Here is a 13,426-nt window from a genome sequence, read left to right on the forward strand (position 1 = left end):
GCATCATGACTTGCACCGCACCAGGGAGGTCCGGTCATAACAAGGTCTTTCGGTCCTTATACACAGTGTACTATATAAGGGAAATAAAGATTATATAGCCATTCGGCTAAGGGAATTTCTAATTTACCACTAAAGATATGCTTTTTTATCTTTAATTTCTGATGAATTCAAATAGTGACGAATTCAGCACATCTGAAATTCTACTCATGTAGATTTTCAGGCTCCATATAGATATTGTTCAACTGACAATTAAAATATAGCTAAGTATGATTACTAATTAATGGTTCGCTTAGATACCTAGAATTCAATTAAAATCAATTCAATATAATAAATAAAAGTGAAACTTATTCAAAATTGCACAGTGGATGAGACGACTGTATCGCGCAATGTCATCTGCGTCTAACTGGGCCACATGTGTGTGTGGGATCTGTTGAATCAGTTAGGTTTTGGGGGATTCTGGGTTAGTTAAGCTAGGTATCAAAAGCTCTGATGCAAAATTAGCAGTTCAAATAGTGATTAATTCAAATTTGTACCGGATCTGAAATTCTTCTCGTGTAGAAATTTCAAGCCCCATATAAAATATTGTCCGAGGCAATTTCAATTATAGCTAGGACATTATCAATTAACTTATAGATTAGGTATCTAATTCAGCATCTTCATATAAGGTAAAAGAGCTCAAATCTAAACCATAGGGGTTGATAAGTATAATTCAATATTGGTTGATATATAAAGAATACTGGGTATGTTTTAACTCTGTCTCTTGTGCGTGGGTTTTATTGAATCTTTAAGGCTTTGCAGAATTCTGGATTTGTCGAGGTGTGGGAATGATTCAAGGTTTCTTAAATCTGTAGAACCATGTTACTAATAGGATCAATGTGCTCAATGCTGGCAGCGCACGGTTAGTTATATTATCATAATTACAAAATCATTGTATATATTAGGAGCAATATTTAGAATTAATGAAATGGATTAGAATACCATTCACTGGGTACAGATGTCGCCATCTGTGGGTAGAAAACATCTCTTAAGTTTATTAACTGACGATGAAGAAAACTTGATAATACGAACATGGTTTAGCTGACAATCGAAATATATACAGGCCAGTATTACTAGCAGGTTTGCACTGTATGATGGGCCTGGGTTTCAATAAAAGACACATCAAGAATTTCAAGAAGATAGAAAAGAAAACAGTTCAAAAACGATTTGATAAGATTGATTATGCATTACTAAATTTGTTGTAACTCTGGTATTCCTAGAGATGACTATAGATGCTTTAGTTGAATTGTTGTTAAACTATAATAATCAACCATTGCTTAGATATTTAGAATATAGATGAATTACTATATGAGTTGAATTTCATAAATATCATTTAAGACTATTATTAAAATCTACGTAACGATCCACGTTGCTGATCTTATATATGAATTGACATGATAATTATGATCAGTGATATTTGAAAGGATTTTCTGCTCAAAAGGTTCTGCTCTTTTCTTCAGCTTGCCGTTTCAGACTGATTGGAAGATAGTTTGAATGAACCGGAATCGAATTTCCCAATTATGTACTTCGATTTCAGACATACTCGAGAAAAACTACAATAAACTTTAAAAAATTAGACAAATTTAAACAGACAAAAAAAATTAAAGTTAGACAAAATTCTCCCACCTTGTAAACTTTCGGACTAGTTACATGAAAAAAAGACCAAATATTGTAAAATATAATTATTTCCAAAGTCTCGATGTATTAAATTAGGCAGAAAAAAAATAGATAAAATTATTCAACCTTGTAAACTTTCGGACTAGTTACATGAAAAAAAGACCAAATAATGTAAAATATAGTTATTTCCAAAATCTCAATGTATTAAATTAGGCAGAAAAAAATAGATAAATTATTCAACCTTGTAAACTTTCGGACTAGTTACATGAAAACAAGACCAAATATTGTAAAACATAGTTATTTTCAAAATCTCGATGTATTAAATTAGGCAGAAAAAAAGTTAACCCCAATCAGTCACTTAATATGTGCTTCGACTATTTAAACGGTGAAAGCGACCAAAAAATTGAAGTTAGACAAAATTATTTAACTTTGTGAACTTTCGGACTAGTTACATAAAAAAAGGCCAAATATTGTAAAATTACTTTCAACCTTGTAATATAGTTATTTCCAAAATCAGAATTAGGCAGAATAAAAGATTGTTTGAATGAACCGGAACCGAATTACCAATTATTTTCTTGGACTTAAAAAAAAAAAGATCTGTAAAAACGACCGCCGATCACGCAACTATATCTGTACTTTGATTTTCGATTTTGAAAAAAACCGCCCTTTCGCTCCCGGCAGGTTTGTAAGGGACACCAACTCGAAAAATCAAACGAGAGCTTGAGGTCAACAACTCATCAAAAATCTGCTGATTAGAGAACAGTGCACAGAAACCAACCGACTTAGAAGATCCTCGTCGATGATGAAACCAGCAATCATAAAAGGTAACTTGATATACATGGAATTATTACGATTAATTCTTATCGAAATATTTTGTCATTACAGGACATCTTCTTTTAATTATTGCAGCTAAATTTCAACTATAAGAAGAAACCCAGCTTGAGATCAACTACTCGTCCAAAATCGACCAACTGGAACAGCGAACAGATGAGGCCAACAGAATCGAATTCATTAACCAACCAACTTGGATGATCCACACCGATAACGAACCCAGCAATCATAAAAGGTAACTTGATATACATGGAGTTATTACGATGATTTCTAAATGAAATATGTCGTGATTACAGGATATTTATTTACTCATTGCAGTTAAGTTTCAACTATAAGAAAGAGACCAGCTTAAAATCAACTACTCATCTGAAATCTACGGATTTGAACAACCCACAGAAGAATCAAACTCATTAGATGGAAATTACCGGTATATAGAAATTTCAGGCCTCATATGAATATCATTTGATAAGTGATTATCATCGAAATCTATTTACCTGTCCACATGGCTGATCTTAGAACTTTTATCTTTACTAGTCTTACACCTTGGAGTAATAAATTTGTAATGAACCTAATTCTGATTTTGGAAATAACTATATTAAGTGAAAAACACGGTGGCTTGTAATTTGAAATGACATGTAAGTTATGATAAATCTGTCTAAAATGTTTTGCTTTCTTCACTTTGTTTCAGTCAAACTACATCCCGGTAATAATGGCCTGAAGAAGACACAAGTAGACAAATACCCATTGACCCATTTGGTGATGAAAACTGCAGAAGCCCAGATGAGAAGTTTAGGAGCCAGCGACGGATTAATCACTCAACGATGGAATCTTCTACAATCGGTGATTTCTATAAAACATTTTATCAGGAGCAGCAGAGATGATAGTGTATCTTATAAACACTGATTCGCGCAGCAAAGACAATGGATTATCTCATGAACACTGAGATCCAGTAGCGGCAAAGACCTCTGTAGTAAAGTATTGATTTTTTTACTAATATCACCCTTTTTCAGACCAGTCTGATAGGTAACATAGTTTAAAAAATTTACCTGCTTGCGTGGAATGGAGTATGAAAATAGTTGTTGAGTAGAATATTGAAAATTGGAGTTAGATAACTAGATTCCTTCGGCCTGAGAAGGAACTATGTTCGAATATTTCAATATAGAGAAAACTATTTTATAATGAGTTTGTAAAAAGATGTGTCATGTGTTTTGCAATGTGACAGAAATATCCTTTTTAGAGTCTAATAAAAGCTAAGCTCCATTAATTCACGATATTGGTCTTCGATCTTTGGTTGATAGATAAGTCGAGTTGGTTAGTCACTAGGAGTAAATGGTCGCGTCGAGCGCCTAGTTTTGAGTCGTAGGTCTGTTGAGTTAACGCCTAAACTGAGATATAGTTTCAACATGATATTGTAAGTTTTATTGTGCTTAACATAGTTAAACAGAGTCAACACAGTGGCTTTGCCCTGTAGATATCACATAGTTAGGAAACATAGAACATAACGTCCTATGTACAAATAATAAGTATTTGCAGAATTGTAGATGTACTAATTTGATGGCATTGATATTTTCCAAGGCCTGTGTAACCAATTTGAGAAATGAATCATATATGTCGATTTTCAAATGGAGTTTTAACTTTGAGCCTCCATCAATCTGTTCGATGATCAAAGCTACGTATTTGAAAGCAAAGCTTTATCTAAAGAGACCATTATTTATATTTGAGAGGTAAAGCTAAAGTTATAGCTAGGACTAATTTTGAACGTTTTAACATTGTTTATAGCTGTTTGAACTTCTTTTATTGTAATGGGTAAATCCATATAACGAGATGGCTCTCGTGAATAATCACTTAGCTTCAAATCGGGTGTATAATGATTATTAAGAAGCGGCAGTGAATTAGTAGTGCTTTTTTAAAATGGGCCCAGAACTTTACTGTGAAAAAATGCCTGCAGTTGTAAATAGAGGAGTATAAATAATACATGATACAAAATACAAGTACATAAATAAATGAATAATATTTAAAAAAATAGATAAAATAATAAGCAACAATACAAACAAACAACAAATTAATACTCTATTTACATGAAAAGGCATTTTTTCAAATATTTATTTATCAACAAGGTTTTCTCATTTATCGAACAACCTTCCCTAAGTATAGCGAAAACCCGAGATCTTTTCTGTTGTTGTTTTTAGCATTCTATCAACTCGGTTATTGTAATAAACAAAACAAATAACAATAAACCTTAACTAAATCGAATACACTTAAAAAAATAACTGATATGATAGAATGCTTTGAATAACTGTGATGAAAGATCGACCCGTCCTTAGAACTAGCTGCGCTCAATCACTGCTGTGACTGTTTATTGTTATACTGGGGTAGACTTACTATCTAAAATCTGGTACATACATTTTACTTTTTAGAAAGAATTTAAAACAGCTATAAACTTAAGTTATTGATGTTATTGATAAGTTACCGATTGTATAATTATGTTGATGTTTTCGAAGCTGGAAGAAAAAGGTCAGAATAGTTAGTATTTAATGTCAAGGTGCTTGGACATCTTCAAGTCAGGGCAAAGTTAGTGGCAAAATTATAGTTTTCAAGTGAAAGTAATGTTTACGCAAAAGAAATTAAGAATGATAAATTGATACTCCAAGATTTCTGGAGTGAATCGGTATGTTTCATCTCTAGTTTTAACGCTTTATGTTAGAGACTGTTATTGTAATACAGTTCACGTGTTTGTAAATTAGGAACTTACATGATGATTCCTCGATTAAGATATTATTGTTGTGTGAATAAAACAATGTACATTTTCATCATTCATGTTGATACTTTTCAGTTGTTAAGTTTTATAGCAACAATTTCACTTTGGTGCTTATCAGTCGTTCATAAAATACTGATTTAATTAAGGCCCTGTCGAAAATAGAGGATAACTTGTGGATGCAGTGCTAATTGGTCAATCGTCCTAGCTTTGTTTTGATTATCGGTTTAACCGCGTCTGTGTGAAAAATACTATTTTTATTAAGGTCCTTATGGAAAATGGAGGAGCAAAATAGAGGAGCATTCTCTTGATTAATGAGGATATATGAACAGTATTAATCAGTAAATTGTGCTAGCTATATATGGACTCTAAAATCATGGCTTAACAATGTCTATATGGGTCCTGAAATATCTGCACGAGAAGCACCTCAAAAAATTATTGAATCTAACTTAATTGTAGATATCTAAGCAATTAGTTATTAGTAATTGACCTAGCTCTATTCAAATTGACAGTTGCACAATATTTATATAATCGATTTATCTTGCTGAATGCATAGAAGAGAATGCCTCCAAAATACTTTGCATTAATATAACATTTGAGAAAATAACCAATTTGATCATGTCTGAAGACAAGGCAAAGGTGGCAAAACTCTAGTTATCTTTTAAAATAATGTTATTGAAAATTAAATCAAAGACTGTTTAAAATCAAAAACGAAATGTTCATGTCAACTGTTCTGAAACGCTTTTCTTGATAATTGAGATGTCATCTGAAAAGTTGAGATGATAGATTCATATTTCATGAAATATAACAAAGTGTCGGTTATATTGACCTCATGAATTGTCAAATTCATAATCTTAGACTTTCAGAATAGTCCAATTGTCGGTGTTTTATGGATCAAAGTTTATAATTCTTTGTGTATTTTTGTTATTTTCCTATTGATGCAAAATTGTATAAAGTCAGTAGTAGTGGAAATGTATTGTATATCAAAACTTCGAAATACCTTACATGTAACTTTTGTGGTTTTAAAGTTAGAACAATTTCATACATAGCAATAGAAATAAAATTACTATTTGAATTTGAGAAAATAAGCTAAAAGTTAATAATTTGATATGTGAAAATAAAATGATGTAAAAATGTAAATCACTTACTGTAATTACTTAATCCTACGCTTTCCAGAGTATTTGGCCAGGTTTATCTCTGGTTTTAGTGCGGGGAGCCATGGACTCTTACAGTTTAAGAGTCCATGGTTGGGCCATAGGCTTTTTTGTTTTAGAGTCTATGGTTGGACCATGGGCGTATAAACTCTCGTTTATAGTTTATACGCTTATGGTGGTTGGACTAGTTGTTTTTGAAATACAGTCCACGTGTTTGAGGAGCTTACATTATAATTCCTCGAGCACTCCTGGCATTTTGTATAATTGTTGTATGAGAATAAATATGATTGATTTTGAAATTTGTTAAGTTTAATAATAGCAACTCTTAGATTGAGGCCTAAATCGATTTAAGATAAACTGAATTAATGAAGAAATGAAATCGATTCAAGAGTTATGAAACTGGGTCCTGGGTATTGTTGTTGACCAATCAGTTTCACCCAGAGATCCCAATGGTATTTTATTCCCCAGGGCCCACAAACAGGATTAAGGCCTAAATTGATTTAAGATAAACTGAATAAATGAAGAAATTAAATCGATTTAAGAGTTAAACCTTTTTGTGAAACTCGGCCCAGGGGCTTGTATATTGTTATTTTATATACATTATACATGTAGACAGATTATCGTTTTTACACTACCTACAATTCTGATATGAGGAGCCCCTGTTTTATTCTTGCAATCTACTTCATCCAATAAATAATCGCACCAACTGGTCCGCTGACAAGCTTTTACACGTTCGGAAGACATGATTATGTGATTATATCAACGGCAAAACCAATACGACTTTGTGAGTTAAACTGAGCCTGTTGACGGTTGTTGACGCTATGACCAGCCAGAAGTACAGCGGGCCTAACTACGATTCAAAAATCCGCCATTTTGGGTCTTTCAAAATCTGAATTTTATTACTGTAATCCGTAATTTCCGAGGAGAAACAAAGCTTCGTTCAGAAGTTATTTCGTAACAAAGGAAAAAATTTTTATATGTGATAACAAAATGGACTTCACTAAAGCGCAAGTCCAAGTTTTTAGTGAGGGAGGATCGATATTGATTGATTCAATACCCATTGCGATACTAATCAAGATTGAATGCCGAACTTTTGTCGAACTACAAGTTTTATTTACAATATTTTTAACAGAAAATATGAAACAATCGAGAATAAAACATTTCTACAAAGGACGAAGCTGCTGAATTTCAGATGAAGTCTGCGTACGTAATAGGAAGTACAGTCAAACCCCCGATATATCGCCCTCCCACATACCGCACCCACCAGGTTTTATCAATGTACACCTCTATACAAATACATGATAAAACACCCCCGATATACCGCCAAAATTGTTCTGTACCGATGTGAGCGGTATATCGTGGGCTGACTGTATTGGCAAATTATTCAATCCCCGCCCTCTCCTCCCTTCCCTCATGGATGAGCATGTTAGAATAACCGCGATACACATTTTTTTTTTTTACTGATTTGAGCTAGAAAAACAATTACAGTTTAGAATATATACACTAGACTAGAGGCACGTAATCAAACGAGGATGAATGATGATTCAGGGAGAACCCAATATCGCCCGAAGATGAGTTTTCATTCACTGAGCGCAATCTCGTTCATTACAATTAAACTGGATTCAACAATTGGGGGCGCCAGTTGCTGAAAAGTTGGTTGAAGCATGGACGTTTAATGAGCCTCATTACAATTCCCTGGTTGAAGATATAACGAGCGGAATGAATCAACAAATCTTTAATTGTCACTATGTCAACTATCCACTGATCAACTCTAACCAACTTTTGAGCTCAACCGGTTCCAGTTCACAAAAAACGCAGAACTTTGTCCCAAATCGGAAGAATTCTCGCAGTCGGAACAATCGTTATATGTTGTAGACTCGACGAAATGACAAGTTCATTAACGTGATGACTTATCAGATAACGACTACTACTGAGTTTGACTGCGATTTCTCAAAAGAGATTTTTTTGGTGCTCTGGACCCAGTTCCACAGTTGTGAGTTAGAGTTAACTCCGAGTTAAAGTTAGTTCATTTTCAATGAGTTAGCTCAGAGTCAAATCTTGACTCACAACTGTGGAACTGGGCCCTGAAGTTCGTTGTAACGAGGTTCAACTGCATTTAAAAGGCACTAGTTTAACATATACTAAAACCAATATCACCAACCAATAAATAATAGATAGCACTTTGTGTAAAAGCAAATTCAGTACAATGAATAGAATACACAATATCACCCGCAATTTTCAAATCACATTGTTCTCTCTACGAGAAATTATCTGAATAATTGCTCGCAGGTTCAGCACACCAGTGGAAGCTGGATTTAAATCATTCCCTTATGATTGATATAGTCTCAGCAAAACATCGAAATACCTGCATAGATTCAAGAAATATGACATATGAAGGTGACTGATTACACTTAGTAAGAATTGATTCGAGGTACATAAAATAAACCTTGCACCTTAATGGGACAAAAACAACATTCCTGATTTCTTCCTCTGCCAGTGGTCAGAGTTAGGACAGTTTTACTGTATCCGTGAATATATCTTATAAGTGAAATTCAAACTGTTTTGAAAATAAGACAACAACAGCAGCTGCTGCTTCTGCTGCTGCAGCAGCTACAGCTACAGCTACTGCTGCTGCCGCGATAACAACTAATCATCTGAATCAGATGAATCATCCTCATCACTCTCCTCGTCATCATCACTACTAGAGGAATCGGATGATTGTTGTCGATGATTCCACATATTACGGTATGTGTATATTTTATTACTTGATTCTCGTCCGCCGATACTCGGTAACGCAAACGATGATTTCGATTGTCTCGCCGGTCCCGATCGTTGCCTCGACGATGCGCTGTACGTATGATACTGTCTCGCCGGGCGAGGTGGAGCTACTCCCGGTTTACTATTCGTTAAACCGGGTTTATTACTTAGTCCTGGTTTATTGTTATTGTTTTGAGCGGAGGTTGGTTTACCGTCTGTTGAAGAGGTATCCGTTGTATTATTGTCAGAAGAAGCCGATATTTGATGTTTCTGCGCTGCGTACATCTATAAAATAATGGAACAGAAAAAAACTCTTAGAGAAAAACATATTCAGGAACTCCAGGAGGAGCTGAGTGCCCCAGACGTGCCCCAGGAGGAGCTGGTCGACAAGCAACTTGTTGCCCCAGGAAAAGCTTGCTGCCACCGCAGGAACAGGTTGCCACATGAGGAGCTGGTTGACCCAGGAGCCCCAGGAGCTGGTTGACCCAGGTGGTGAGGAGGAGCTGGTTGACCCAGGAGCCCCAGGAGGAGCTGGCTGACCCAGGAGCCCCGGGAGTAGCTGGTTGACCCAGGAGCCCCGGGAGGAGCTGGTTGACCCAGGAGCCCCGGGAGGAGCTGGTTGACCCAGGAGCCCCGGGAGGAGCTGGTTGACCCAGGAGCCCCGGGAGGAGCTGGTTGACCCAGGTGGTGAGGAGGAGCTGGTTGACCCAGGCGGTGAGGAGGAGCTGGTTGACCCAGGAGCCCCGGGAGGAGCTGGTTGACCCAGGTGGTGAGGAGGAGCTGGTTGACCCAAGCGGTGAGGAGGAGCTGGTTGACCCAGGTGGTGAGGAGGAGCTGGTTGACCCAGGAGGAGCTGGTTGACCCAGGAGCCGCGGGAGGAGCTGGTTGACCCAGGAGCCCAGGGAGGAGCTGGTTGACCCAGGAGCCCCGGGAGGAGCTGGTTGACCCAGGAGCCCAAGGGAAAACTGATTGTCACAGGACACAATAGAAGCGATAAGCAATAAGAGCAAATACAAATAATTGAATAGATTATAACTATAACTAACCGTATCTAATTGTGAGTTTGTTTGTTCAGTTAAAGTGTTTAATGTTTGTCTCCAGCTGAGTAAACGAATCAATTCATTGATACTGTTTACTAAATCACCCTCGTGTACGAGATCATTAAAACGCTTTCTCCGTCTGAACGGACCGACCGCTTTCATATTGAGTAATACACGTGGAACGTGATATCGAGTGGAATCGACGATTCCCGCAAACGGTTCCACCTACAAAATACAAACACAGCAAAATATTCATCATCAATTTCACAGTTTGCATAACTTAATCCGAGACATTGAAAGTAAACTATAAACGATATTTTATATCGTGAAGAGTTATGGCGAATATCTAAAGTGGTGGTTCAGGCCGGACTGCAGATTGTCTGAAGGTGTCTGAAGGTCAGGGGTTACAGGCTTAACTTTAACAATGAATTCCGATAATGAACAGACCTCTAGCGAAGTGCCGAGTACGAGTAAAAGATCTGCCTGCGGAAAATCGCGTAGATAATAATAAAATCTCTTTGGTAAATCTTCACCAAAAAACACAATGTCGGGTTTAATGACTCCCTGGAATAAAACAAAATAAATAACAATTAGAAGCTTTTCAAATTCCACCTAATAACGCACTAGATGAAGAGAAATATATGTCAGTAAATAAAGTAAAGAGCAAGTACGCCATTTTGAGGCGACCATAAATATGATAATATACTTACTGAGCATGATGTTCTCTTTCTGCAATAAGGAATTTTTCCCTGAAAAATGTCGCCCTAAAATAACAGCAAAAATATCAGATCTATTGAAAAATACCAAGTTGTTTTAATGATACTACATTCTGTAGCACTATCTACAGAATACCATGCTCAAGTCGGATCTGTTGGGATCTTGAAAATTTGTCCAACTTAACAGTCATATCTGAGTTAGATAGTACAGTAGAGATCTTTTGACTTGATAGTGATATCTGAGTTAGATAGTACAGAAGAGATCTTTTGACTCCAGAGTGATATCTGACTAGAACCTTGATGATACAATAGACTCTGCATGAGTAAGTAGGATTTTTGATATAAGGTTAATATATCTGAGGACGGTAAACTGTAGTTTGCCGTGTTATAAATCGTACCTTGATCTCATCTCCGGGATATTGTTTATTACACGCGGTACACGTAGCCGTCGCGAACGTACCGTGGGCTTCGACCATCTTCGCCGGCGGTATTCCACATACTGAAACAACCAATCATCATCATCATCACCATTACCACGACGACAAAAATACGAAGACAACAATATACGTACGACGTTCTAATCCGTCGATGTTTTGAGTGTACATCCTCAGTAATAACCCTCGATCGTAAAGCATTCGCACGAAGTAATGGATAATATTCGGACGGTATTTACCGGACGGATATAGTTCTTTCGCCAACTCGAAAAACGGGCGCGGTTTATAGTGGAAATAATCGATATCGAATATCGCTTCCGGGTACGGGATACTATACTGTTTGAGATTATCGTAAAGACCGGTTCCAGGACTCCTGAAATATCAACATTTTGAAATACATATTTGATTGTACATTCTATTGAAGTGACAGAGATTAGAGAGAGAGGGTATTGATCTACAACTCGGAACCCCCTTCTGCCCCAGAACGACACTATGCAGTCTTTCATTTGAAGATGACTTATTGTACAAGTCAAAACATTGAATAATTTTAGACTTTATTCTTCAAGGGTGCAGGGATTTTATGTTATCTTTATAATATGGACTCAGAATGTTTCAGCAATGTTAGCTTCAAGTGAATTAGAATACAGAAGGACCAGTAGCTGTATTCCTGAAGCTGACTATTAGGTTTTAGTCAACTTTTCAGACTCCTTTCTCTCCCTATTTTTGTGTGATTCTAGTTCACATTGCTGGGCCCGGTTCCACAGTTGTGTGTTAACAGTTAACTCAAAGTTAAAATCAGTAAATTTTCAATGTTTTAACTGAGAACTGTGGAACTGGATCCTGTTGTTAGATGAATGAGTTTACGTAGGTACCTGAAATCAGGAATTCCACTGGGTGTACTGATTCCAGCTCCAGCCATTACAACAATATTCTTCACTCGTTCTGTAGAGATTAAACGTACGACGTCGTCTAAACTCTGAATACGACTTCCAGCACTAGATATACTCCTCTTTACACCAGCACTGAAATAATCAATACACATATATCAATTCAGAAGGGCTCAGTGGCAGAGTCGTGACTTAAATTTAAGACCAGTAAATGCCCATATTTCAACTATATCCAATCTACAAGACTTAAAGACCAGTCTTAGCTCATTTTGGTTCTATAGCCAATCTAACAACTTAAGACCAGTCTAAGCTCATTTTGATTCTGTAACCAATCTAACAACTTCTTAAGACCAGTCTAAGCTCATTTTGGTTCTATAGCCAATCTAACAACTACAACTTAAGAAGACAGTCTAAGCTCATATTGATTCTGTAACCAATCTAACAGACTTAAGACCAGTCTTAGCTCATTTTGGTTCTATAGCCAATCTAACAACTACAACTTAAGAAGACAGTCTAAGCTCATTTTGATTCTGTAACCAATCTAACAGACTTAAGACCAGTCTTAGCTCATTTTGGTTCTATAGCCAATCTAACAACTACAACTTAAGAAGACAGTCTAAGCTCATTTTGATTCTGTAACCAATCTAACAGACTTAAGACCAGTCTAGTGATTTTACATCATTCATGGATAAAACCTACAATATGGATAAAACAATTTACCCAAAGACAAACAAGGGCAATAAATCACTTTCATTTGAGAACAAATGCAAAAACAGTCGAGGGTAGGCCGAGGGATACCAGCCCTAGAAAATCATTTCTCAAGGTTCAGACTTTGCTATTTTATGGGTTAATGCTGGCATGTTTTATCAAATTGTAACTCTGTAGTTTTGAGATCCAACATGATCCACATCTTTCGCCGCTACTGTCAAAAAACTTCCGTGCGAATTTTACCAAATTGTAAATTTATGAAAATACGTTTCTAGAGAAATCTAAATTAGAAACCTTTTAGTGAAAGCGTTTGTGCTGGCGGTACTGATGTTCGATTTCGCCGATCCATTCGCTCTGCGTCGTTCCCGTAGCGACAATTGTTGTACACCGTTTGTTAAAGATGAATCGGAGCGTGATTTATTCGGTTGAGGAATCGGTGATTCGACGGTGATCAGAGTGCGAGCCTGCGGTCGATTCGGTTTGTTATTCGT

At 36.4% G+C, this 13,426-nt stretch overlaps 1 protein-coding gene and 1 long non-coding RNA gene across 2 annotated transcripts; one reads left to right on the plus strand and one right to left on the minus strand.

The window, feature by feature from the left end:
- Window positions 1-1,908: 1,908 nt before the first annotated feature.
- Window positions 1,909-6,676, plus strand: LOC141912610 (uncharacterized). Its single transcript, XR_012620184.1, has 4 exons — window positions 1,909-2,477; window positions 2,563-2,719; window positions 2,803-2,911; window positions 3,173-6,676. It is a non-coding gene; the product is annotated as an uncharacterized LOC141912610 (long non-coding RNA).
- A 776-nt stretch (window positions 6,677-7,452) lies between these two features.
- On the minus strand, window positions 7,453-13,270 carry LOC141913303 (NAD-dependent protein deacetylase sirtuin-3-like). The gene is made up of 8 exons (XM_074804801.1): window positions 13,230-13,270; window positions 12,213-12,362; window positions 11,478-11,713; window positions 11,305-11,405; window positions 10,901-10,954; window positions 10,638-10,754; window positions 10,197-10,415; window positions 7,453-9,435 (listed from the first exon to the last, which is right to left on the minus strand). Exons 2-8 carry the CDS (start codon window positions 12,257-12,259, stop codon window positions 9,040-9,042), a joined length of 1,170 nt encoding a protein of 389 aa, XP_074660902.1. The 5' UTR covers window positions 12,260-12,362; window positions 13,230-13,270; the 3' UTR covers window positions 7,453-9,039.
- Between the last annotated feature and the right edge of the window lie 156 nt (window positions 13,271-13,426).

The sequence above is a fragment of the Tubulanus polymorphus genome, chromosome 11, assembly GCF_964204645.1.
Source record: "Tubulanus polymorphus chromosome 11, tnTubPoly1.2, whole genome shotgun sequence".
Lineage (NCBI taxonomy): Eukaryota > Metazoa > Nemertea > Palaeonemertea > Tubulaniformes > Tubulanidae > Tubulanus > Tubulanus polymorphus.